The sequence below is a fragment of the Salmo salar genome, chromosome 05, assembly GCF_965601325.2.
Source record: "Salmo salar chromosome 05, fSalSal1, whole genome shotgun sequence".
Classification (NCBI taxonomy): Eukaryota; Metazoa; Chordata; class Actinopteri; order Salmoniformes; family Salmonidae; genus Salmo; species Salmo salar.
The window spans coordinates 36,622,259-36,646,661 of NC_138295.1; the positions used below are offsets into that span (position 1 = coordinate 36,622,259).

General features: G+C 44.0%; 2 protein-coding genes across 13 annotated transcripts in view; both read left to right on the plus strand.

The window, feature by feature from the left end:
- The first annotated feature begins 520 nt into the window (after positions 1 to 520).
- On the plus strand, positions 521 to 3,792 carry LOC106604611 (uncharacterized). Its single transcript, XM_045719413.2, has 5 exons — positions 521 to 1,016; positions 1,142 to 1,295; positions 1,449 to 1,596; positions 1,710 to 1,749; positions 1,992 to 3,792. Exons 1-5 carry the CDS (start codon positions 929 to 931, stop codon positions 2,285 to 2,287), a joined length of 726 nt encoding a protein of 241 aa, XP_045575369.1. The 5' UTR covers positions 521 to 928; the 3' UTR covers positions 2,288 to 3,792.
- A 1,103-nt stretch (positions 3,793 to 4,895) lies between these two features.
- Positions 4,896 to 24,403, plus strand: part of LOC106604750 (uncharacterized) — a 35,819-nt gene continuing 16,311 nt past the window's right edge. For 4 of the 12 annotated variants that reach the window (XM_014199731.3, XM_014199732.3, XM_014199736.3 and 1 more), the window contains exons 1-9: positions 4,896 to 5,043; positions 16,944 to 17,066; positions 17,705 to 17,785; positions 18,142 to 18,305; positions 19,189 to 19,297; positions 20,123 to 20,212; positions 20,960 to 21,067; positions 21,926 to 22,036; positions 22,439 to 22,537. In XM_014199731.3, the coding sequence (XP_014055206.3) occupies positions 4,998 to 5,043; positions 16,944 to 17,066; positions 17,705 to 17,785; positions 18,142 to 18,305; positions 19,189 to 19,297; positions 20,123 to 20,212; positions 20,960 to 21,067; positions 21,926 to 22,036; positions 22,439 to 22,537 (931 nt within the window). In that variant the 5' untranslated portion in view covers positions 4,896 to 4,997. Of the gene's footprint in view, positions 5,044 to 7,940; positions 8,050 to 16,943; positions 17,067 to 17,704; positions 17,786 to 18,141; positions 18,306 to 19,188; positions 19,298 to 20,122; positions 20,213 to 20,959; positions 21,068 to 21,925; positions 22,037 to 22,438; positions 22,538 to 24,403 lie in introns of those variants that run through there. The other 8 variants (XM_014199735.3, XM_014199739.3, XM_014199738.3 and 5 more) reach the window with 5 other exon arrangements.

The following is a 24,403-nucleotide window of genomic DNA, read 5'->3' on the forward strand; positions in this document are numbered from 1 at the left end:
TGTTTGTTTGTTTGTCTGTGTGTATCTGTTTAACTGCCTCTGGCTCTACACCTGTCTGATTCCTGTCCCAGGACTGTGGTTATGGGGATGGGGGAGAGGGAGAGGGCGGCCGCTGTGTGGCGTGTGCAGAGGGGCAGTTCAGTACTGAGACTGGGTTGGCCCCCTGCTGGCAGTGCACTCGTTGTATTCTGCTAAACCGCCAGGAGAGAGCAGTGTGCTCACCCACCAACAACGCCCAGTGTGGCAACTGCCTCCCAGGGTAAGTCCTATATCTATGGGGTGAGTCAAGTGCAGTGCAGACAAAAGGAAACACGTAACATTTCACTTCAGGGGGTCAAGGTTGGACTTGGCTGTTTTCCATTTCTGACATAATACTCATTACAATTCCATTGTATTGTATTCCAGTAACGTTCAAGAGAGACCAAAAACCGTTGTAGTCTTAGAGAGCATGAAGGAAACTTAGGATCAGTCACCATCCCCACGGGCCATGCTGCGTATGTCATTATGTCTGGTGTTTATGTCTGTACTCAGGTATTATAAGCTCAGAAGTAGGAGTGGGGAGGTGGACCTGTCGTGCATGCCCTGTTACAGCCCCACAGGCAAGATCCGGAAAGAGTGTTTACCTTTGCAGTGGAAACACACCTCCACAGCAGGTAAGGTAAATGAATCTAACAGCCAGTAAATAAATGAATGCTGTTAGCAAACAATTATAACATCACTGTAAGCCTTCCACTGGTAGCGCCCATTGATTTTCAAATGATCTTCCTCAGAGTGAGAATTTCATTGGCAATCACTATTTCCAGGAGAAGTTTCAAAGGAGTTACAGAGAACAGTGAGTAATAGTACATTGACTCTTAAAACTAGTTGTGTAGATGATGGTTATGTTTGTATTGTTCATCTAGTGACGCTGGATACGGTCCAAGTCTCCATGGCTCTTATTGGTTCAGTGACTTCCGCCTCAATCTTCCTACTGCTTCTGTTGCTTTGGGCCGTACTACTGATCATTGAGAGATTCAGTGAGTTTTGCCTTCACGTTCAAACCATGGCTAAAAACTGTACTCGATCTCCCATTTGTTTTCTGTATTCACACAAGGTGGGAATGGAATTTGGATTATATGTGTTTTTTTTATGGCGTGTTCAGAACAGGTTCCAAAGTATTGTCCTGAAGGTCTACATTCTGAAGTAGACACAGCCTTCCCATGGAATACACTCCTCTCTAACAGCACAGAGACTGGAGAGATACCACCAGTTACCCCATCAGAGAGTCCCGGACCAACCCAGGACGCCCACCACAGGTACCTATCCTCCTGGCCAGAGGTTCTGCTTTGGGGAATAACTGTAATCGGGTGAATTGAACAATCTTCTCTGCATTGCTCCGTCTACCGGTCATGTTGGCTGGTTGATGAATAGATGTCAAACAATAGATCCTCTTTCTTTCCACCAATAAGATGCCTAAGCTCACTCAGCCATGAGGGTGAAGTACATCCCACCTCTATTGTCATCAATGTCACCACCAACATCAAGCCATCCCTTCAACATGGAGGTGAAGACACCCCCTGGGAGGATCAGAGAGGACACTGTCACACACCAGAGGAGGTATTGCATGTGCTTTGTGTTTTCAATTTCTAATGAATAATGATCTATTATAAATTAAGAGACACTAGGAAATTCTTATAATTAGTCTAACTCACTCCACTTTTCATTTGTAGATGGAACAAAAACTGTTGGAAATCTGCACAGTTTCTCAAGGTATGGTAGGCTCTCCCATGTCGAACAAATGATGTTGAGGGTGAGATTGATCAATTCAATCAATTCATGCTCTTTAATTTTCATATGAATATACAACCAAATGTTTTCAGAAACTGATATCAGGTTGACTTTTTGTGTTTCCACGGTTTGGGTGTTGACTGACAAGTCTCTATTACAGTGCTTACACCAATATTTATGTCATTGACTGACACTGAACTCCTAGTCTTCTTGTGCTGGTCCAGGTCAGAGTCTAGAGGAGCTAAACTATGACACAGTCCAGGACCTGTCTCTGCTGCTGGACTCAGGGGGCTGTGGCCGGGGCAGCGGGGTGAGAAGGCTGGGCTATTCCCTGGGTGTCACCCCTGAGGTCCTTTCTAACCTCCATGGCTTCCAGGATCTCTTCCAATACCTGCGCACCTCCACCTACATCCTACTGCCCCAACTGGCCCAGGCCGCCGCCCTCCTGCCCCGCCCTGACGTTGTTGCTAGGATACACCGTGGTCTGGTGGCCAATCACACAGAGACATCCAGGCCCTAGGGACATGTTGCCAATCCCACCTTGGCCTGTGTGGCATACAGTGCATTCGGAAAGTATTCAGGCTCCTTGACTTTTTCCACTTTTTGTTACGTTACAGCCTTATTCTAAAATGGATTAAATTGTTTTTTTCCCTTATCAATCTAAACACAATACTCCATACCGACAAAGCAAAAACAGGTATTTAGATTTTTTCCTCAAAAAACATTAAATAATAATAACAACTGAAATATCACATTTACATAAGTATTCAGACCTTTTACTCTGTACTTTGTTGAAGCCGCTTTGGCAGCAATTGTAGCCTCAAGTCTTCTTGGGTTTGACGCTACAAGCTTGGTACACCTGTATTTGGGGAGTTTCTTCCATTCTTCTCTACAGATGCTCTCAAGCTCTGTCAAGTTGGATTGGGAATGTCGCTGCACAGCTATTTTCAAGTCTCTCCAGATATGTTAAATCGGGTTCAAGTCCGGGCTCTGGCTGGGCCATTCAAGGATATTCAGAGACTTATCCCCAAGCCACTCCTGGGTTGTCTTGGCTGTGTGCTTAGGGTCGTTGTCCTGTTGGAAGGTGAACCTTGTTGGAAGGTCATGAGCGCTGACGTCCTGAACGTTTTGGAGCAGGTTTCATCAAGGATCTCTCTGTACTTTGCGCCGTTCATCTTTCCCTCGATCCTGACTAGTCTCCCAGTCCCTGCCGCTGAGAAACATCCCCACAGCGTGATGCTGTGGAGCTCTGTCAGAGTGACCATCACCTCCCTGACCAAGGCCCTTCTCCCCCGATTGATCAGTTTGGCCTGACAGCCAGCTCTAGAAAGAGTCTTGATGGTTGCAAACTTCTTCCATTTAAGAATGATGGCCACTGTGTTCTTGGAGACCTTCAATGCTGCAGAAATGTTTTGGTACCCTTCCACAGATCTGTGCCTCGACACAATCTTGTCTCGCTCTACGGACAATTCCTTCGACCTCATGGCTTGGTTTTTGCTTTGACATGCACTGTCAACTGTGGGACCTTGTATAGACAGGTATGTGCCTTTCTAAATCATGTCCATTCAATTGAATTTACCACAGGTTGACTCCAATCAAGTTGTAGAAACATCTCAAGGATGATCAATGGAAACAAGATGCACCTGAGCTCAATTTTGAGTCTCATAGCAAAGGGTCTGAATACTTATTTATTTTATAAAACCTGTTTTTGCTTTGTCATTATTGGGTATTGTGTGTAGATTGATGAATAGATTGATGAATAAGGCTGTAATGTAACAAAATGTGGAAAAAGTCAAGGGGTCTGAATAATTTCCATGACACCATGGAAATTATAGAGACATAAAGTCTCAGCATGTTATGTCACACCATGGGAAAGGGACACCAGTATGGTGCAGAGTTTGAAATTATACTCTTGGATAATGCACTAGTTCTGCAATTCATTGTTAAAAAGTGGGACTGACGGACGGCTTGTTATATGGTACCAATTATGTCAATGTTGGTTTAATCAAGCAAAATGGAACAGAACTTGACAGTTTGAAACGTGATTTCTTTTGGGCTATAAACTGCCATTGCTTGTACACATTTGGTTAAATTAACCCATTGAATGTATAGCCATTACATATGTAATACCGTTGAACTCCTTTCTGTTGCATAAGACAGAATGGTATCATTTGTTTGCATAAGGTGTGAATAGTCAGCACTGTAATGTGACCTAGAGAGATGACTTTGTCATCCGAATCACAGGATGCAAAGCACAGAGACGTCATCATTAACCATCAAATAGTATGTAAACGGCAGGCTGTGAACCCATGACAAATATACCATTGTGGGGTTTATAGTATGTTATAGGTATACTGGCCCAACATCTCACAACCACTTCCATTATTTGTGATGGTGGTCAGAGTGTTAAATAACATGGGGCTCTTCTGTATCATTCAGGGCAGTGTAACTGAACCCACAGTGTCATGTTTCTCCCTGTTTTCCATGTAAAATTAATGAGGGCCCGCTGGCTAAGGCATGTGAGATGGGGTAGGACAGAAGCATTAGTGTTGGATGGAAATAGGGAGAACATGTTTTCTATATGGGAGGGGTTGGTTCACCACTGCAGCAAAATCTCCTCAGACTCTCCAGCTTTCTCCATAAGGTAAGTCCTCAAGGAGACTTTGTATTTATGCTATGACAGCAATACATATAATGTTTATACAAAACAATATATATTAAATGTAACCTTTATTTAACTAGGCAAGTCAGTTAAGAACATATTCTTATTTTCAATGACGGCCTACTCCAACCAAACCCGGACGACGCCGGGCGAATTGTGCGCTGCCCTATGGTACTCCCAACCACGGCCGGATGTGATACAGCCTGGATTCAAACCAGGGACTGTAGTGACGCATCCTGCACTGCGATGCAGTGCCTTAGACTGTGGCGCCACTCGGGAGGCCTAATATTACTTACCACCTGTGTTCTAATTAAACTTCCATTGGAATAAAACATGCATACATTATCATTCCATAATCTGTGCTTTGAAAGGATTTCACCATCAACATGTCAAAATACACGATAAGCAACAGTTGTCTACTGTCAACCATAAATTCTCACGCTAGGTGACGCTATTGCCTATTATTGGCTCGTTCCCTTGTTTTACTTGGATGTCCACGTACCCGCGGATTATGCGCGTCTCTGGGTAATGTGCCATAAAAAAAATAGAGAAGGAAAACTTCATAGAAATGGCGGAGGGTGCAACGTCTCTGAAAGAGTTGCGAGCTCAAATGGGTAAGAAAAACACATGGCATAACTAAATATTGATGTGCCAAATGTATTTTATTAAGTCGAAATTGCTCTTGGTTGTTTGCTAAGTGACCCTGCTACCGGTAACCTAGCTACTCATTTTGAACATGTTTTGTGGCTAGTAAGCCGTAGCTATCCGTTGACAATGTGCTCGGGTTGGTAGTCTGATCCCCTCCGGGGCTAGTTTGATCGCTGTATGTCCAAGCTACTACTAGCTAGCGGAATGGCTACATCAAAATTATAGTTTACCGGGTCATTTATTTTGCACTGTAATGTAACTTGGCTGGCTACCATAACCACGCCATTATATTTGGTACAACGTTCGGCATGTTTCAATTAAAGTTAGTTTTATTTATTGTGAACTGCAATTAAACACCTAAATTTACAGAGTTAACGTTACCGTAGTAGCAGAACGACAACCAATCGTTTGATCCGAAATTGATTTCATGACCGTTTGACACATCTGCGCGCTGATGTCTGGCGCCATACATATGTGAACTTTTTTTTTGAAATATTTGGCTAACTAGTTAGCTTTTACCTAACTTATTTGTCCATTTAACATAGTTGTCTGATTTGTGTATACACTTAACTAGCCAGCCTCAAGTGTTTACTTTCTGACTAACGTCATGCCCATCTTTGACTCCCAAGTCCTACCGTTAACTAGTAAGCTAACTTTAGATACCTAGCCATTTTGTATGAAAAGTAGCAAACGGTGGTTTCTGGCTGGCTGACTAACTAGTTTACTAGCTAACGTTAGGTAGATAACTTGTCTAATAAGATTGAATCTGGGAAGGCCAGCAAGTTATACTTTTTAAAATTAAATTATCAGGGTAGCTGAGCAAAGTGCTAACGTTAGTTAGCTAACCATATTTATTTGTCTAGGCAGCAGTTTTCCTACTTGGCTGTATGTAACTGTTAGCTAAGTTTAGCTAGCTAACGTTACAACATCAATTGTCTTGGCCTGTTAGCTAGCTAGCATTCAAGCGGGAATCAAGCAGTGAACATTCTCTCCAAGTAAAACACATTTGTCTACTGTACTCACATTGTTTATATGTGACAGATGCTAAGGTGTTCACCCATAAAATTAGTATTTCATTCAAGTTGTATAAAGATATGTCCATTCAATAGAGAATTGCAGTAATCCAAACCCTATGTCTCTACCATATGGTTCAAAAGTTAGATGAGTGACTAGAATAGTGTAATCATGGCCTTGGTCAAAAATGGTCTTGACAAGCTAGCTAGCTACATAACTCTAAACTGGTTTTGCACTGAGTTCCACACAGACACTGAACAACAAGCCCACATAGCTGCTGATGGAGGATAAGACTGTCCAGTTACAGCTAGTTTTCATGGATGCAGTGAGTGATAAAGGGTTGTTTCTTGAGTGGTTGAAAATTGCTGTTTAAACCAACACATTTTCTGTCTTTTACTCCTCTATAACGGCTGTAATTTCAATGTCCCTCATCCATTCCTTTTATCTCTTCTGCGGCCACTTCCTGAGTGGCAGCCAAATGCTCACTGGGTCTACGTCAGAAGGTCTGAATGCCCCGTTTGTTTTGACTCAAGCTGTAGGATTTGGTGTGCCCCCAACATAACACAGATTGGGTGTGCATTTTTCCTTGTGGCGAAGGGGTTTCTGAAAGTAGACCATAACTTTTCATCATCATTCCCATTCACTATTTTCACTCTGAAAGTTATATCCACACTAATTTTTGTGGCTTTGTGGAAGTATTTTCCAGTGAAATGCAATCTAGCCTAGAGGGTGATGAGGGGATGTTTGAACATCCCAACTGCCCTGACTTTGTAGAGGTTCCCCCAACATTTGGACATAGGAAGGCTAACAAAATAATGGCTGGAATCTAGTCCAGCCTTAAAATCTCCACAAGAATGTGAGCTTGTGTATCGAACTGGGCATTCAGACCTTGAGTGCAGATCAGATGCCTGGGACTCAAATCCCAGCAAGGCTATCTGAATCCTGGCTCTGCCTGGGCTGCAGAATCAAAAGCTTGATCAATATTTCTGAATCGCTGTGACTGACCCAAAGGAGGAAATTGACAAGCCTTATTTGGTGCAGTCGCTTGTAGCAGTGAAACGGCTAGGAGGAGATCCTGTCATCTCTGCCTTCTGCAGGAGGTTAACACTAAGTTGAGGTCATGACCCGCTAGTCAGTGAAATGGCAGAGCCCCAGTCAAGAACACAGTTTGGTTCCTCACCAGGCATTACAGCACAGAGAGAAATGTGCCCCAGGCAGGTCAACTCTTCTTTTTTTTATTTTTTATAGGGTGAATAAGAACTGATTGTGTTGCAGTTAACGATCATGGATGTGCTTACTCATGCAAAAGGCCCTCTCCTTTCGGCACAGTGGAAAGATTTGAGAAGCAAATGTGGACAACATTATTTGAATAAGAAGCCAGTCCATCGCCCTCTCATTTTGACTGTATAGAGTAGTAAGTGACACACTAAAAAGGATAGATGGGCCTAGTTCATAGATTTGGCTTTGAATCAGTGGACTGTATAAGCATTGAACCTACTAGCCTATCCACTCAATTGTGCTTGTTGGCCCACCATGAGTTATATTGATGAAATGTGATCTATGTCCACACCTGGGACAGTCCTTGTGTGAACCCTAAGGAGCCAAGCTCTGGTCAGGGCATTCTCTCATTAGCCAGTGAGAATGGTGCTGTCGCTGACGTATCATCATCCCGGTGGCTCTGGAAATAGCCCAGGCTTAGCTCTTGAGTGAATGTGTCCCCAGTTCTCCTGGACAAGATCTGCTGTGTGTGTGCGTGCCCTCATCACAGTTGTGCCCACTGAAGGCTGTCATTGTTAGACCGTGTGGACACATTCCACTCCAGGCATCTGCAGTACTGCACTTCCTGCCAACCAAGTAACACCCAGCCTGTTGCTGCTGCAGCCGGGTCCTGGAGAGAGGGAGCGCGAGTGTTGGAACAACTTTGCTGACCCACTGAACTTACTCTTGTCGTCTGACTGGTATGTGTGGTGGGTGGTGATTTGGATAGGAGGCACCAGGTCAGTCAGCATGGGTCTTCTTTAGCAGTGAACCAATGTTCTCAGTTTATTGTGAAGAATAAGGGCTTATGAAGTCGGGTGGATATCTGAGTACCCTTATGCCTCATACTGTTATACAAGTGCTCATTGGTGTGCATTACCCATAGTGCTTTGAAGTTAGGCATTTGCTGGTTGGATACTGGTGGTTTTGGCCGTCTGTGAACATAACTGCAGCTGCATGTTAGTGCAGACTGGCCTGCTTCCTGTTTATGACCATTGACTGGCCTCTTCCAAGACAGGAGCCCTCTGATGAGTGGTCTCTTCTGCCTCCCCTAACAGCTCTGCCTGGGGGATATTTCCTAGCCTAGATAGCCTAATCAATATAGATGGGTTAGCTGACAATGTCAAATTATGCGCACGCTTCAATGGGGAAGAAGTCTGTGTATTGTTGTGATTCTGGATGGACAGATAGCAACAATGACACGAAACTGCCATGTGGGGAATTGTAAGTGACTCGTTTAAACTAGTTAAATCTTGTTCTTGATACCATGTCTTGTTCTGATGTATTTTGACAGATTTCATGTCAATGCTATTATGGCAAAAAAAAAATAGCTTTCTATCTAACCAACAACTGTCACTAACAACGTATTTTAAAGACAAGTGATCATTGTGCAAATGTTTGTCTCCAATGTTTATTGAAAATATAATGCTTTACATGTCAACAATCTAAGCCAACCTTGTATGATTTTGCCCAATAGTTGCGCATGTCGGTTTTGTTGCTAAACAACCAACCCGTCGTTTGCCAGTCTATTTACTATGTTGCGTGTGATTTATAGAGAGCTCTGTTCAAAGCTGTTCCTGTACTATATCCTAACTGCCTAATAGGATAAGTTACGTACTACAGACTAATCGGTTAAGGAGTTTCCTCCTATCGCAGCAATGTGGCGCCTCCGCAGCTAGCAAGCATATGCTATATAAAATGGAATGTCCTCTAACATCTGATGCAGGAAAAAGTAGGTTATGTTTTCAAAGGATAGTGTTTTAGTTGTGGACATAGGCTAGGCAGGCAAATCTGTTGTGCATCCTAATGGGTTTCCTTAATACATTCACACAGTCCCCATTGACTTCTGGTGTAAAAAAAAAAACACTACCCACGTTCTTGTCTGGCTTTGTGCTGCGTCAGTCTGTCTGATTTTCTGCAGCCAGCCCATTCAGGTTTAATGTATGCTTATCGACGCAAATCTCCATAGTGATGGAGAGATGGGTGCAGGTGCCCTCTTCCTCCCCTCGTCAGCTCTTCTCTCACAGTGTGCACAAGGACACAGGGCTCTATGTTGACCTTTTTACAAGGATGCCGTGGGCACCTAAGTTGAAACATTTTAGGTGCACACACAAAGAAATGTAGAATCCTTCACTTTTCTAGGCGCACTGGTGCTCCTAAATTTTAACATGGTCACACTGTAGAGCCCTGGGACACCTGGCTCTTTCAGTTCTACATTACGTCAACACATATGGAGAGAAATACCAGGATCAATGCATGGTCTCTGACTAATATTGTCTTTGAAAAATGTATGGTATCAACATTCTGAAGGGGTGGTAGTAGTAGGGTTAATGGGTATGGACTGGACCATAGGTGGGTGTAACCAGGGACATTAATGTTGATGTGGTGTACTGTTATTTGCGTCCATCGTAATGGAGCGTCCCCACTATTTGCCCACTGCCCTCCTTTTTTTGAGTGGATTGAAGGATGGTGTCTCCTTTTTCACATTCTGTAATGATATCCTCGGCCTGCTCTTTACTGTGTCTGCTAGGGCAGGCTACACCAAGGCCTAATCACGCTATCACACAAGCAGGTGATCATTAAGGCTGGTTCACTAATATATTGCTGCAGCTTTGTTTGCCGTGTTAGTTTTGTCCTCTTATTGACTACCTCCTATTGAGCTACACTGTAAAGACCAATGGCTAAAGATACACATCTATTCCAGTAATATTGGGAGTGGAGGAGCATTATTTGGGTAAAATAAAAAATGGCCCCATGATTTAACTTCTAAGTGGTCCGTCTGTGAAAGTCAGGAAATCATGTAGGAACGTGTCATAGCTACATCATTCTCGTCTCTGGTGATGGGGTACCACACACTATCACATTTCATAACACTTAAAACAATTACCTGAATTCCAGATCGCCAAATCCACCAATAGTTGGTATGGGCATACTTGTCTAGAACACATCCATCCATTTATATTGTCATGACAAAGTATATATTTTGCTTAGATGTGCTCAATCTAAACAGTGTACCAAATTATTGAACTACGTTTCTCCAAGTACCATGTCGCTGTGTCTGTGGGGAAACGAAGATGTAACAGAAAGGAGATGGGTATCCCATTGGGCAATATATGGAAAAACGCCCCACCAAACTGACTGGCGACTCATCACATTCACCTAATGCGGTTGCTAAGCTAATTGTCACGCAATCCCTTCTGAAAGTGAGGATATGAGTCTATTTTGCAATGTTGTAATTGTTCACAAAATGCATGCCAATGTTTGGTTTTTGAGCTAGCACCCAATTGATTCCCATTCACTCCTTAAAGGAGGGCTCTCCTTGTCCCAGAATGCACCGCGCAGCCCATTGACGATGCATGGGCAACATACACAATGGGTGTTAATACAATTCTAATGGAGTTTCCCCATCTCCTCAAGAGTAACTCTGTGGGAAAGAAATGTTCTCTGGGCAGAGATGAAATGCTCTCTGGGCAGAGATGAAATGCAAGTTGAACTCGGAGAGAGACTTCTAAATTGATAGTGCAGTTTAGCCGATTTTTACAGTAGGTAGCTACTTCACATGCTTTGACTTTGGTATTATTGTGTGTATCTATGTTTTTTAGCTAGCCAGCCCAGAGAGAGCATTGCATTGTGGGTTTTGTAGTAGACTTGAGCTGCAACAGATTTCCAAAAACTATTTTCACATGTTTCTACCAATCATGCTATAACGCCAAAATGAAACCATTTGTTAACAAAAATAGTTTAATGTAACACTAACACTGTTCAGGGTGGATTAACCCTTAATATTTTTTCAGTTCTCTTTGGCACTGCGCTTGGAATTAGTGTGAATTGAGGCTTCGGTTGACAGTGAGCGAGATATAAACCCTTGTCTGGTCTCTCAAGCTCTAATCTGCCTCGCTCAGCAACAGTTGCCATGCGACAGAGCTGCCTAAGCCTTGGCAGGGCGAGGAGGACACCAGATGAATAGTGTTGTAAGAGTCACTTTAAGTCGATGTGAGGGTAACTTCGTTTTGTGGATGATTTATGAATATCTGCACAGACTTGGATTATATCTTTCCCCCCCCCCCCCTTATTTGGTATATCCAAGAGCTGTGTATTTGCTAAAGTTAATCTAATTTCCCTCCACCTGTGTTTCTCTCCCCTAATGGAAAGATGGATGTTTATATTGTCGGCAGCTCATGAGACACACGTCACTACTTAATTGTTAACCCCAAATGTGTATTTGAATACTGAGCAGGAATCAAAGTACCCCTCAGCTTCTACAGAGGCAGTGGGTTGGCTAACTAGTGCATAAGCTTATGAATGCTATCGGTCATTCATTAGAACTCCTTTTCATCCACTTTTTAAATCACTTAACCTGGGATTCCCACCCAGTGACGCGATACCTCGTACCCCTGCACATCGACTCGGTATTAGTACCCCTGCTATATATCTAATTTATCGTTACTCATTGTGTATCTATTATGACTTTTATTGCGTGTTTTTCCTTCATATTTGTCTTTTCTCTCTCCATTGTTGGGATGGGCCCATAAGTAAGAATTTCAGTGTGTGTACAGATCTGTTGTTTACTAAACATGTGGCGGGGGAAAAAACTTGATTTGAGGAGAGGAACAGTAAACTGACCTCCACTTCCTGTGGGGTTAGCAGCAGACAGTCATTCATCCATGATGACCTGCATGAAAAATATTGATACTGTTTCAGGGCTCAACATTAATGTTTGTTCTCATGTCAAGTAAAAAGTAAAATGTCGGACAAGAAGAATATAGATATAAAGGGATACTTTATCTACTTCCGAGTCAGATGAACTCGTGGATACCATCTTTATGCCTCTGTCCAGTATGAAGGAAGTTGGAGGTAGTTTCGCGAGCCTATGCTAACTAGAGTTAGCGCAATGTATTGGTATCTGCTAGCAAATGGTATCCACGAGTTCATCTGCCTCTGGAGAAGTAGATAAAGGGCCTCATTGCCAAATCCCGAAGTATCTCTTTAAGTTGTCCAACTGGACAAGTTTCAATAAATAACACAAATCGCAAATCGCGATGCGCTTTTGATAAGTGTTTTTGGCTAATTGCATTTTGGAACCTTCATGCATAGCCTACAGCCATGTACACATTTCTGAAGTTATAATATGAAGAAATACAACTTCATCAACATTTTAAGCTAAACTGTCTGATCTGTTGCATCAGCCTCATTGCTTTTGAAAATGTTTTGATATGCAGTGGTTGTATGAATTTTGGATCTGTCGTCCCTGAACTATTTTTATTTTATATATATATATATATATATATATATATGTGTGTGTGTCCTAGACACATTTATCATCCCTGGGACGACCTTAATTTCGCGCCCTGGAGGGATTTAAAAATAAAATAAAAATAAAAAAAGACGTACGTTTTGCTTTTAATTGTTATATTGCAATATTTTATGGGTTACCAAGAGTGGCCAACCATCCTCCAGAAGAGTGTTAAAGGGGTGGTGTTGTATTTTGAGAGTCTTGAATATTCAAAGAAGCCAATGGGCAGAGCCATTTTTGTCTGATTCTCCATGGTAAAAAAAAAAGAGAGTAATTTATTTTGTAAAGTGGGTCCTTGCATCATGGGTTTTAAATACCTTTTTTGAGGGAGGGGGGAAAGTGACTTGAACTTTTGGACAAGTAAAGAATCAGGGAATCACTAAAGACCTGTTTCCATTGGCACTTTGAAGTCAACCCAGGTTGGGCTAGCTCAAATTGTTTCCATTGGCACTTTGAAGTCAACCCAGGTTGGGCTAGCTCAAATTGTTTCCACTGCCTTCAGAAATGAGACCTTGTCATGTTGCTAGGTAGCCAAAATGAGACTGCAGCTGCCGTTGCTAATGTTGCTAGCTAGTTACCCGATACTCCTGCCAGTGCCAGCCAGACTCAGAGCCATGTATGCTGACGTCCGCTAGCTAGCTAAATGGTTAGCGTCGTCGCTAGCATAACTGGCTAGCTAGCTTAATTCATACCTTGCTTGCAATGGCATTGGCTATTAGCTAGCTAACCAAGCAAACCAGATGACCGGTTTGGAATGATGTAGCTAGCTAGCTTTCAATATAACTTAGCCAGCTAAAATTCATGCTAGCTAGCTTGTTTGTTTCAACTCTGATTTGCTAGCTAACCCTAGGTAGCTAGTAAAGATGCACCGATATTACATTTTTGGACGATATTTTCCTTGCCAAAAAACTTCACCAATATAAAAAAAATTGTGGAGGCCTTTTTAAGCATTCTAGTACAGTTAAATAGTTACACACACATTGACCAAAAGGTTATTTTGTTGACATTTGCGTATGTCCCCATTACCAGTAAAACATAATCAAAACATATTTATTTCACTTGCTGTGCTGTTTCATTGTTCATTTGTTCCGTCTCAACCAGGATTTCATCATACATGTTAAACAGTGAAGTTTCAGCTCTGTCTGTCTGTGGCCTCTCTTCCTCGGTGCGCACTGCCACTGTGTCTGGTTCTCTAACATTTCACGTAAACCTTGTTTCTTGTCTGCTTCAAAGTAGCTGTCCTTGTACCTAGCATCGAACATGGTGGCAACACAGTACAGAGGCTCAGAATTCCAGCAAATCGCTTGTTCACAGCCTCTTGTAGAGTACTTTTGAAAGTTTTAACCCCACGGTATGTGTCGACAGTTTTGACAGAGGGTATCACGTCTGCTGCAGACGCGGTTGAGCTTATTTCTCGAGTCGGTTGTTTGAATGGAGCTAGGAGTGTTCATGTTTCAAACATGTTCTCCAATGCCATTGAAATGGCAGCAGCTGTATGAGAACCAGCACATTCTTGAACATGCAATACGGCTTTCCTTATTACGAAATCCTCGTTGACCCACTGTGCGTTCAGACTCAGCATGCTCATGGGGCTGACATCGCTGGTCCAAATGTCAGTTGTGAAGCTAATGGCAGTGACACCCATAACAAGTAGCTCATAGATGTAGCGTTTCAACAATACTATGTAACTCTGGTAGGGCAACATCTGAAAAATAGCGCATACTTGGTAGTGTGTACCGGTGCTCGACAAGTCGGTGCAAGCCAACATCATCCACGACAGCGAACGGTTGATTTCAAGGACAATGAATTCCATTATCTTGGAGTTGTCTCGTAAAATTTTTCTTATTCTTTCAAAAGACTGCTCGACTTGAACTTGTTTAGTTGTTGGAAGTGTACGCTGCAGTATTTTTCTGCTTTTGTTCTGTGTAGCGCTGTATTTTTCATGGCGCCTTTACGTTATATAGGTATGCACGTCAGCTTTGACATCGGTTTTGCACATTGGCGTTAAACTATACATCGGGCCGATGTTGGCTTTTTTTTTAGCTAATATTGGCCGATTCCGATGTGCTTACCGGTATATCGTGCATCCCTAGGATTTGGGCCTATCTGGGAGCAACATTATAGCCTTCGCGTCCGACTCATTAAAGAAAAAAATCTTTTGAGGTGAGTAATCGGTGTTCTGATATCCAGAAGCTCTTTTCGGTCCTAAGAGACGTTCGCAACAACATTATGTACAAAATAAGTTACAAACAATGCGAAAAAGCACACAAAATAGCACAATTGGTTAGGAGCCCATAAAACGGCAGCCATCCCCCTCCGGCGTCATTCTGTTTTTTATTTTTGTTTTTTTGTCCTATTGACTACATCCTATTGCTCTAGTCTGTGAAGACCAATGGCTAAAGATACACATCTGTTCCAGTAATATTGGGAGTGGAGGAGCATTGAACCTTGAGCTCCATTGTCTGTCATTGTTTGAGGTGTTCTCTCCAGAAGCACACTGATATGGGCTAATGTAATGCTAAAGCGCTGTAACATAGTCCTCTTCTACAGTCCACTTTATGTTCCTGATTGAGTTTCCACTCGCTGATAACCTGCCTTTGTTTTGTGTTCATATCCGGCTGAGTTTTTCTCCTGCAGATTCTCTTCCTCCATATGAGCTTTTCTGTAATATGCACTCCCGCTCCCGGTCATCCCACTCAGCAGAAAACAGTATGACACAAAGCATGGCAGTGAACACAGTGTACTGTCAGGGTCACTTCTTGTAAGGAGAGCCTTCTTCACCACCACTCCCCTATTGTCACCTACTGTCTCAATGCAGACAGGTAGGGAGAGGCAGAGGTGCTGTGGGAAGTAAGGATCACGGTTCCTTTCTGTTGCACTAACATTATTGTTTGCATGTGACATCATAAAGAGCAGTGAGAGGGGACCGGTTTTGTGTTGACTTTGTTCTCCAACAGTCTGAAAGGGACTCTTTTTGCAGTCTCCTTTCCTGTATTCTTCCCTTCACAATCTATAATCTAACCAGATGGAGCATCACCGAAGCAGCAGTTGAAAATTCCAACCTGTCCTTCCACTTATCAGTGGCGATCATGAAGGACAGGAGTCTGGAGGCTATTTCAGACTATTGGCTTGAGCTTGATCAGCAGCCAGAGTGCTATCACATGACGACCCCTCTGTCAGCAGTCTCACAATGCTCCTGACACAGCGGTGTAAACTACTTAAATAAAAAATATTTCAAAGTGCTACTTAAGGAGTTTTTTGGGGATATCTGTACTTTACTTCACTACATTCCTAAAGAAAATAATGTCCTTTTTACGCCATACATTTTCCCTGACACCCAAAAGTACTCGTTACATTTTAAATGCTTAGCGGGACAGAAAATGGTCCAATTCACACACTTATCAAGAGAACATCCCTGGTCATCCCTACTGCCTCTGATCTGGCGGACTCACTAAACACAAAGGCTTTGTTTGTAAGTGATGTCTGAGTGTTGAAGTGTGCCCCTGGCTATCCGTCAATTAAAAAAAGCTAGAAAATGCCATCTGGTTTGCTTGAGTCATTTTCTATTAAGTTATCTTTTAACTTTTACTCGAAGTATGACAATTGGGTACTTTTTCCACCACTGCTGACACACACACATTTTCACGTCCGAGGAAAGGGCTGCTACCAGGGCTCAGCTGTTGATCACGTTCTCTCCACTTCCTCCCTCTCTCCTCCTCTCTTTTCCCCCCTGCCGGCTTAATGCCTTGGCTGCCGTGATAGGCTTAATATAGAGAGGCCCCTATAGCAATAGGTTACAACTTTGAATGGAGACATTTTGGCCATGCTGAGTGGGGCTCTCTGATGTGCCCTATGGAGGTCTAGGCCTCTGTTTTTTTTAGTCATTTCTCCAAGTCTGAAACCAACATTTTAACCCTTACCCCTACACTAAAGTGTTCCTCATCTGATCCTTTAAAATCCAGGGATGTCTGCATAGGGTGGTCACTTGAATGCTGGGAACTGGGCGTTTCGAGAGTTTCACAGAGCCCAGTGGACAGCAGCCTGGCTGACCGTTGATGAGAGGGGGCAGGGGGAGGCTGAATAGCTGGATTGTTCTGTAGTTTTAATTCCTCTGGATCTCTCTAGAACATGCATTCCTATGGAGGACAAACAAAGCACAGAGAACCACCTGCTCTAGACTGCTCAGCAGCTCGTTATTCCAAAGGCATTTTCATTTCATTAGACATTTCATCATGCTATTCTAGACAGCGTGACCTGAATTTCTCTCTCTCTCTCTCGCTCTGTGTGTGTGTGTTTCTTTAGCTGCAACTGCGCAGGCGCAGGCAGAGGAGCGGCGCAGCCTAGCAGGGAACAGCCCAGTACTTGCATCCCCTGCAAAAGCAAACGCACCGCCCAACACCACTGCAGCGAAGTCTCCCCGGCCAGGTAACAAAATATCCCCAGCCTTCTGCATTGTCACACACAAACAAACAAACAAACCGGTTACATTCATATGCATATATTATGCGTACCTATAGCCTAGGCCTACACGAACGTATACACACCCACCATCAGAACGACTCGTATGTCTCTCCCATAGCCTCTGCCAGAGTTCCAGTGTGGAGTCTTAGCTAATGTTTGATGACATTAACCATGTGGTAAACATGACGATGGCTCAGTAGTCACAAATTAGGCCTACCTGTAATTCATTGCCAAGTAGCCACAGGCTTTTATATATTATATTCCTTATCTCATACAGGCTTTTAACTACACATCTCATTGTCTGTTACCTGGGTTATAATGAGTGACACTTATCACTCACACGTCACACCGCCATGTCATTGTGGCTTAATGCCGCATAAACAGTGCTGTCAACTGTTGCAGTAATAAGGTAATGACTCAAAGGGCATTAATGTCATTCATGATGAGCACATCTACCTGTCAGGTGATTAACTCACGGTGACCCTGCAGCACATCATAATCCACCACTGATTCTCTGCCCATGCCCACACTATTTCCACTGTGTGTGTGTGTGTCTGTGTGTGTGTGTGTACACACTTATGTGCATATCTGTGTGCATGCAGTCATTGATGGTGCTGCACTAAGGATAGACGACCGGCTTCGAGTGGCAAAGGAGAGACGAGAGGAGGCCGATAGGCAGCAAGGTAAGAGCTCAGTCTGAATGGTGGGTCCATTTCTATGGGTTGGTCATAATCCATCAACACATTCTATTAGCTAAGCTCTCAGGAGTCCGGCCTGTACACCATTCTCTTTAATGGGCCATTTCATTCCTTATCTACTCATTGGATTAGCAACATACACAAGTGCATACATTACAAGTTCCTGTTGAGACAGGAAATGCCTTCTATGTAGTGGGACTTTACTGGGAGATTTAATTGGGTGATGATTTTGACCACTGGGCTGGTCACAAAGTAAACAAACCAATGTGTTTTCCCGTTTTCTCTTCACACGGCGTGCACACACACGCCACACCTAAACACACACACCCACGCCTATCCAGCTGCGAAGGACTCTCAGATCCTGGAGAGAGAGCGTAAGGCCAAGCTACAGGTGGAGCGTCAGATGGAGGAGCGCCAGAAGAAGTTGGACGAGCAGCGCAGGAAGGAGGAGCAGAGACGCTCGGCTGTGGAGGAGAAAAGGAAGCAGAAACAGGAGGAAGAGAAGGTACGGGTCCCTGTGGTCCTCCTCAACACCAGGGCGGCGCTACAGATACAGCTCTTGTTTTGTAGACTATTTGTGTAGCCAATGGCGTAAATGTGTACACTAAACTGGAGCATGTCAATATCCATAGTAAGTGGAAATGTATTTGAATTGGGACGGTTGAACTGCAGTGACTAATCAGATGTGCAGCTATCACGAGTTGACTATTTTCACTGCTCAGGTTCATGGGATTTTATGGTGTAGCCTAATTGGCAGAGTTAATGCTATGTCTCTGTTAGAGCATGAGTGAACGACTTCAGGAAAGGATGCGTACTTTGTTACTGTTATGAATGAAACCGTCTCCTGTTTTTGCTGCTTTTCATGGGCGTCTGCTGCAGGAAACTCATTCCCTCAGTCTTCTTATTCCAGCCTGATTGGCACTAGTGACCTGTTGCTTTGCACCACTGCTAAGCAGACAAATGCAACTCTACCACCCCAGAACAATGTAGTGTTGGTATTCAAGATGAAGGACTGAATCGTTTAAAACATATTACAGGGATATTAATCTTTGCTTCAAAGTAGAGCAGACAATTTGGCTTTGTCTAATATCACATTATCTAACGTTGTCATCACCCCCTCTTGTTTCACTATGATCATATTGTAGTGAACTGTTATTGTCAGACTGAAAACGGCATTTCTCTTTGAGTTACCGACTCACCTCATTCTGGGACATAGGCTCATATTGTCATCATTATCCCTTCGACCCTGTTTATTTGGGTTTGGGAGACCCGGAGTATTACTTTGTCATGTGAATGACTTTGCATTCCTCCACTCCCCCCCCCCCCCCCCCCCCCCCCCCCCCTTCCCCCTCTATCTCTCCCCTTCTCTCTCTCCCTCTGTGCTGCAGGAGCACTATGAGGCGGTGATGCGGCGGACCCTGGAGCGCAGCCAGAGAGTGGAGCAAAGGCAGAAGAGGTGGTCTTGGGGAGGACTCTCAGAATCAGACAACCGATCCGGTAAGGAATCCTCCTCCGTACCATTCCACTCTGCTCTATACCATATGCATAGGACTGCTAAGTGTACAGGACACAAGCATGTGTGTAAGGATTTATGGTTTCCTGTTTGTCTGACAGCGGATGCTGAAAAACACAGGTTGGTTAAAACTTGCTGACTCATCCTCACAGCGACTGGCTCGTTATTGGTTTGCTGTCAGCTGGAGTTATGTTGATTAGGTATTGGTATATGTTCTGCGTATGTCCAAGGCTCGCTTAATGACATTTCTCAACATTTTCTATGTTTTCTTTTGAAGTCTGAATGCCTTTTTTACAAAATTTTTTATGGGGCATACTCTTAATGTGCAGTGAGCGATAGCATAGGTGCTATACTATGTCTCAAACCATGTTTTTCTTTAATTTATTGTTCATAATCATATAGGGGCTGTTTCCCAGACACAGATTAAGCCTAGTCCTGGACATAAAGTATAATCCAAGAGAATCTCCATTTTGAAAGCGCTTAGTCGAGGATTAGGCTTAATCTGTGTAAGGGAATCCGGACCATACTTCATAAAACCAATGTTCATATTATAGGTTAAAAAAGATGTCTGTTATCAGGCCATTTGACCCTTATGTGGTCTGATCCCAAAGAGCCTCATCCGAGTCTTATCATGTGAGCTTGTTTCCTAGCAGCTGTGTTGTGGGCGCTGACTGTCAGAGATGGAAATCTACTGATTGTTGTCAGCCAGGCCCTTTCCTCCTCGTTCTCACTGCCCCTATGGGCGGTATGTGTGCTCCTGTCTCCTGCTCCTGTCTCCCCACTGAGAGCCTCTCTTCCCCCCACCACAGGAGACCCTGACGCAGGCACCGCCTCTCCAGTAGCTATAGTAATCTCCCCCGCGTCTCCAGAAAAGCCCCCCAGGACACAACAAAGTGCAGGTTAAACTGGTTGATACCTGTACTGTACCCACAGCAAAGCAGCATGGACTGGCACTGTCACCACCAGCCCTTATCTTACTCACTCCCTCACTAATATCTTCCTGGTTCTCCCAAGGATGGGTTGATGTTGCTTGTATGCACAGGTCTAGGATCAGCTTACCCTTCCCCAATCCTGACATTAACCATTAGTGGGGAAAATGCGAGGCTGACCTTAGATCAGCATGTATGGGCAACTTCACTGTCACTTCTGTCCCACAAGCCTGTGGACTTCCTCTTTTTCTTTACTCTCTCACTCACTTTGAAGCACTTCCAGATGAGGTGTCACATGGAGGCTCAGCTCTCTGAGCAGCACTGCTGTTGACAGTTTAACACGTCAACTAATGTTGATCTCTTGACTGTTCACCTGTGGTATCCTGTGGATTTTTTTTCTGGCTTTTCAACTCTTATCACTAACTGCTGTGCCTGCCTATGAACTGGAATGGCTTTGGTCTGCTACTTGTTCTGTTATCAAAATGTATTATATTCAGTAGTTCCTTAGTTCAATGCTTGTTTTATTCATGGGCCCCACCGGTGTAGTATGCCCTAGAATTGAGACTAAATGAGTGTTGAATGTTGGTTGCAGGTCATTAGGACCCTGCAGAATCCTGTCCACCTCCTCCCTCTGTTCTTTCCCCTTCTCCCATTGGTCAGTCTCCTGTATAACCCCCTCCCTCCCTTCCTGTCTGTGTGTCTCCCTCCACCCCTTAGTTGACAAGCGCTCCACTTCCACCATGAACCTGAAACAGCTGTTTGAGGCTGGCATCAACAAGCGCCTGTCCTCCTCCTCCGCCACCCTCATCAACTCTCCCGACAAAAGTAAGTCCCCTTCCCACCCTCCTGCGTTCCATCCTACCCTCCACCCAGCCACTGTCACTGGTATTGTCACTGCGTTGACCCTCTCCTTCCCGTGTCCAGGAGCTGAGTGACAAACCAATCAGCGGAACATTAAGAGACTGGTAAACCAATGCCTTGGCTCGCTGTCTCTGACCTCAACCAATGATCAACCCAGCATGAACTTGTGATTCCATTGCATCCATTTACTGTTCACTTTCAGTTTTGTAGTGCATTTTGTGACACAGGGAAGTGTCAAAGAATCATAAGGAGTTGCCCCAATGCATCAGTGACACATTTGTGATCGCTTCTATCCTCTTTGGTAGTCTTTGTACTGTACCATGCTAATGCAATTCATCCTGGTTTGATTCACAGGGAATTGCATTGTTTCTGACCACCTCTGAGAAGAAGAATCATTCTAGGTCCAATCGTTCTCTCTCCACAGCTTCTTTTTCCTCCACCGTCGTCAAGATACTCACAATGTTGTCTGTCCTCTCTCGCTCTCTGATATTGTTCATTTCTCTCCTCCTTAACCTGTCTCTGTGTCAAATTCCACTAGCCTGTTTCCTTTTTCACCAGGGTTAGGAACACATTCTGAGAATGTCTGCACTTTTTTCTTTTGTAATAACAATCCCTGTGACCTTGGGCCTTCCTGTGGTAGGATGATGGGAATTGTAAGACCAACTGCAGCACTATTTCAGTGTGTATGTCCCTCTTAAGTAGAAGGGACAAATTGCTAAGACCAACTACAACAATGTTCCTATGACTGTTATTGTGAAGGAGACGGAAAGCGAAATGGCTGTGTCACTGTTTCACCCTGGGTGTCTACTCATTGTCTCTCAGGTGCTCGTGTGAGGAGTTCATCATTGAACCGGTTGCCTAGAAACGACAAAATCGACCTATACACTCAGCCCAATAAGGAAGGCAGGAAAAAGCTTCAGGTGGAACAGACAGGTGCATATTAAGGCCCTCCTTTACATGCTCTACACTCCCTCTAATAGGTCGGAGCAACCATTGCCTGGTGTGGCTCTGAGGCTCCTTACAACCCACTGGGCAAAGATGGCAATTTGGCATCTATTCCACGTTGATTCAACCTGTGCCCACTGGGAAGGCCCTCTTTCAGCACAGTAAATGAGTGCCTGAAGATATTTAAGATAATTGATCTAGAGTCTTTGGAACATACAGTGCAATTTAGCCACACAGTCGACTAACATGGACTTTAAGGCCAATTGATTTGTACTGTAATGTGAACAAAATAATGCTAAATGACATTCATGTGGTTCTTGAGGACTTTTAGGGGAGCTTGCCCGCCCCCTCTGTCCCTGATAGGCTGTAACCCCACTCTCCTGTCTGTAGGACCCTCCATGAAGAAGAGAAGCTCCTCCCTTACACGAGCGGGAGGGGGCAAAACGCAAACCCCCTCCAAGCTCGACAAGGGGACGACGGACGACCAAGGTGGCTAGCATGTACCTATTTTATATTCTCGTCATTGTCTGCATCGCTCGGGCATCCTCTTTTTGTAATAACAAGCACGCATCTCCTCCGACATTTTGTCTTTTAACTCAGTTCGCTAATGTTCAGCTCCAAGCGGTGATTTGTATGCGCCAGCTGGGGAGGTGTAACCAGTTGCAGCTACTGTTGTGGTGCGCTGAATGTGAAGTGCAGCAGCCTAGTGCTTCTAAACTTCCAAACCAGCCTTTTCCTCTTTGCTCCTCTCTCTACACGTGTGCTCTTTTCCAGCCAACACCGCACACACTTGTCTGTCTGCCTCTCGACAGCCTCTAACCTGCTGCCCAACTCCTCTGTCTCCGTCTATCCCTGGTCTCTACCATGGGCTCTCTCTGGTCCTCGTGTCGCTAACTCGCCCAACTCCTTTGTCTTTCTCGAACAGATCCCTCCTATATTGTTGCTCACTGCTGTGTTTCGCTCCCAGATAATCTTGTCTTAACCCCCTCTCTCTCTCTCTCTCTCTCTCTCTCTCTCTCTCGGAGCTGCTATAAACCAGAAATACCTCCTTTGTGCTCCTGACTAAAACAATGTTTTGTTTGTTGGTCACAATGGGTTTGTTGTTTTTCCCTGCAGATGACGCATGTAAGCAGAGGATTTGACACGTGTGGTCTCGTGCCCCAGCGGTGTATGTCAGTGCCATCCCACTGTAGCTAGTGTCTAGAGAGCACTGGCATGGCCACTGACTCTCCTTGTTGAAATGCTGTGCTACTGCTACTAACTGAGTTGTATGCCTAACTGTATGCCTATGTTAACCAGATCTCACTCCATCCGACCATACTGTATATGAATTGAGGTCGTTTTTCAAAGTGACTATCTCATTTGCGTTCTTTCTTTTTCCCCAACGCAGTTTAAGCCAAAACCACGCCCCGTTATTCAGAGGGGCGTTCAACAACGCTTTGAGCGCTCTCCAAGTCCGGAAGTGAATATCACGTAGGGCGAAATTTGTCAGTAATTAATAACGTTTTGCCCTTGTATTTTCAAGATTGAAAAATATACTAACATAATGTTGTGGACCGAGCTTGCCGTTTGCGTCCCTTAACGCTCAGACTGATTCAATGGCTGTAGCATAGCGTATTCGACTGAATGATTTAGTTAATAAATATTTGAGGAGTTATGAATAGTAAGCGTACACTTTCACCTGATGGACTACTAATGATAATATAACTTCAAATACCGAGCTAGTAACGTTAATTAGCCTAGGTTAACTTAGCTGACCTTAAATTGAGGGAATTCAGCAGGGTTCTGAGACATTTTTACAACCCATTGAAACTCTGAAACTAAATACATGGGCAAATGTTACCAAACATCATGATGATGATGATAGGCCTGCATTATGGTAGGCAGCTTATTGTTAAATTACACTTTCCATCCTTAACTTGGAAGGTCACTGTCTCTGCGCTGATCGCCTGTGAGCGAGACACCGCTAGCTAGCCAATGGGAGCGTCGTAGAACGCTCCTCTGAATAACAGGGTGTGGTTTTGGTTTAACTGCTTTGGGGAGAAGGGAAAAAAATGCGCATCTCATTTACAGGGCAAATAGTTTCTCAGTGATGTGACGTTTTGTGAGACTTAATGCACTGTTCAAATATCCTTCAGCCTTTCAGTTTGAGTCAATAAGATCATCTTTGAAAGTGTCATACTGAGTTAGAAGAATCCCACAACGAGCCATCCCATGTCTGTCCTTAAAAGCTGGATCCCTTCATTAACTAGACGGGAAAACTCTCCCATCCCCAACCGTTCCTAACCGTGTTCCCTGGACCACCCTGTCCTCTAATCAGTCCGGAGCTCCACAACTGACAGTTGAAGGGGCTGG

What these genes read in the sequence shown, in the direction of transcription:
- LOC106604611 (XM_045719413.2), top strand. Translation starts at nt 929, where the DNA reads ATGGCTCTTATTGGTTCAGTGACTTCCGCCTCAATCTTCCTACTGCTT. An exon ending in ACCCAGGACGCCCACCACAG is followed by an intron (nt 1,296 to 1,448) that starts GTACCTATCCTC and finishes TCCACCAATAAG; the next exon opens with ATGCCTAAGCTCACTCAGCC. An exon ending in AATCTGCACAGTTTCTCAAG is followed by an intron (nt 1,750 to 1,991) that starts GTATGGTAGGCT and finishes GTGCTGGTCCAG; the next exon opens with GTCAGAGTCTAGAGGAGCTA.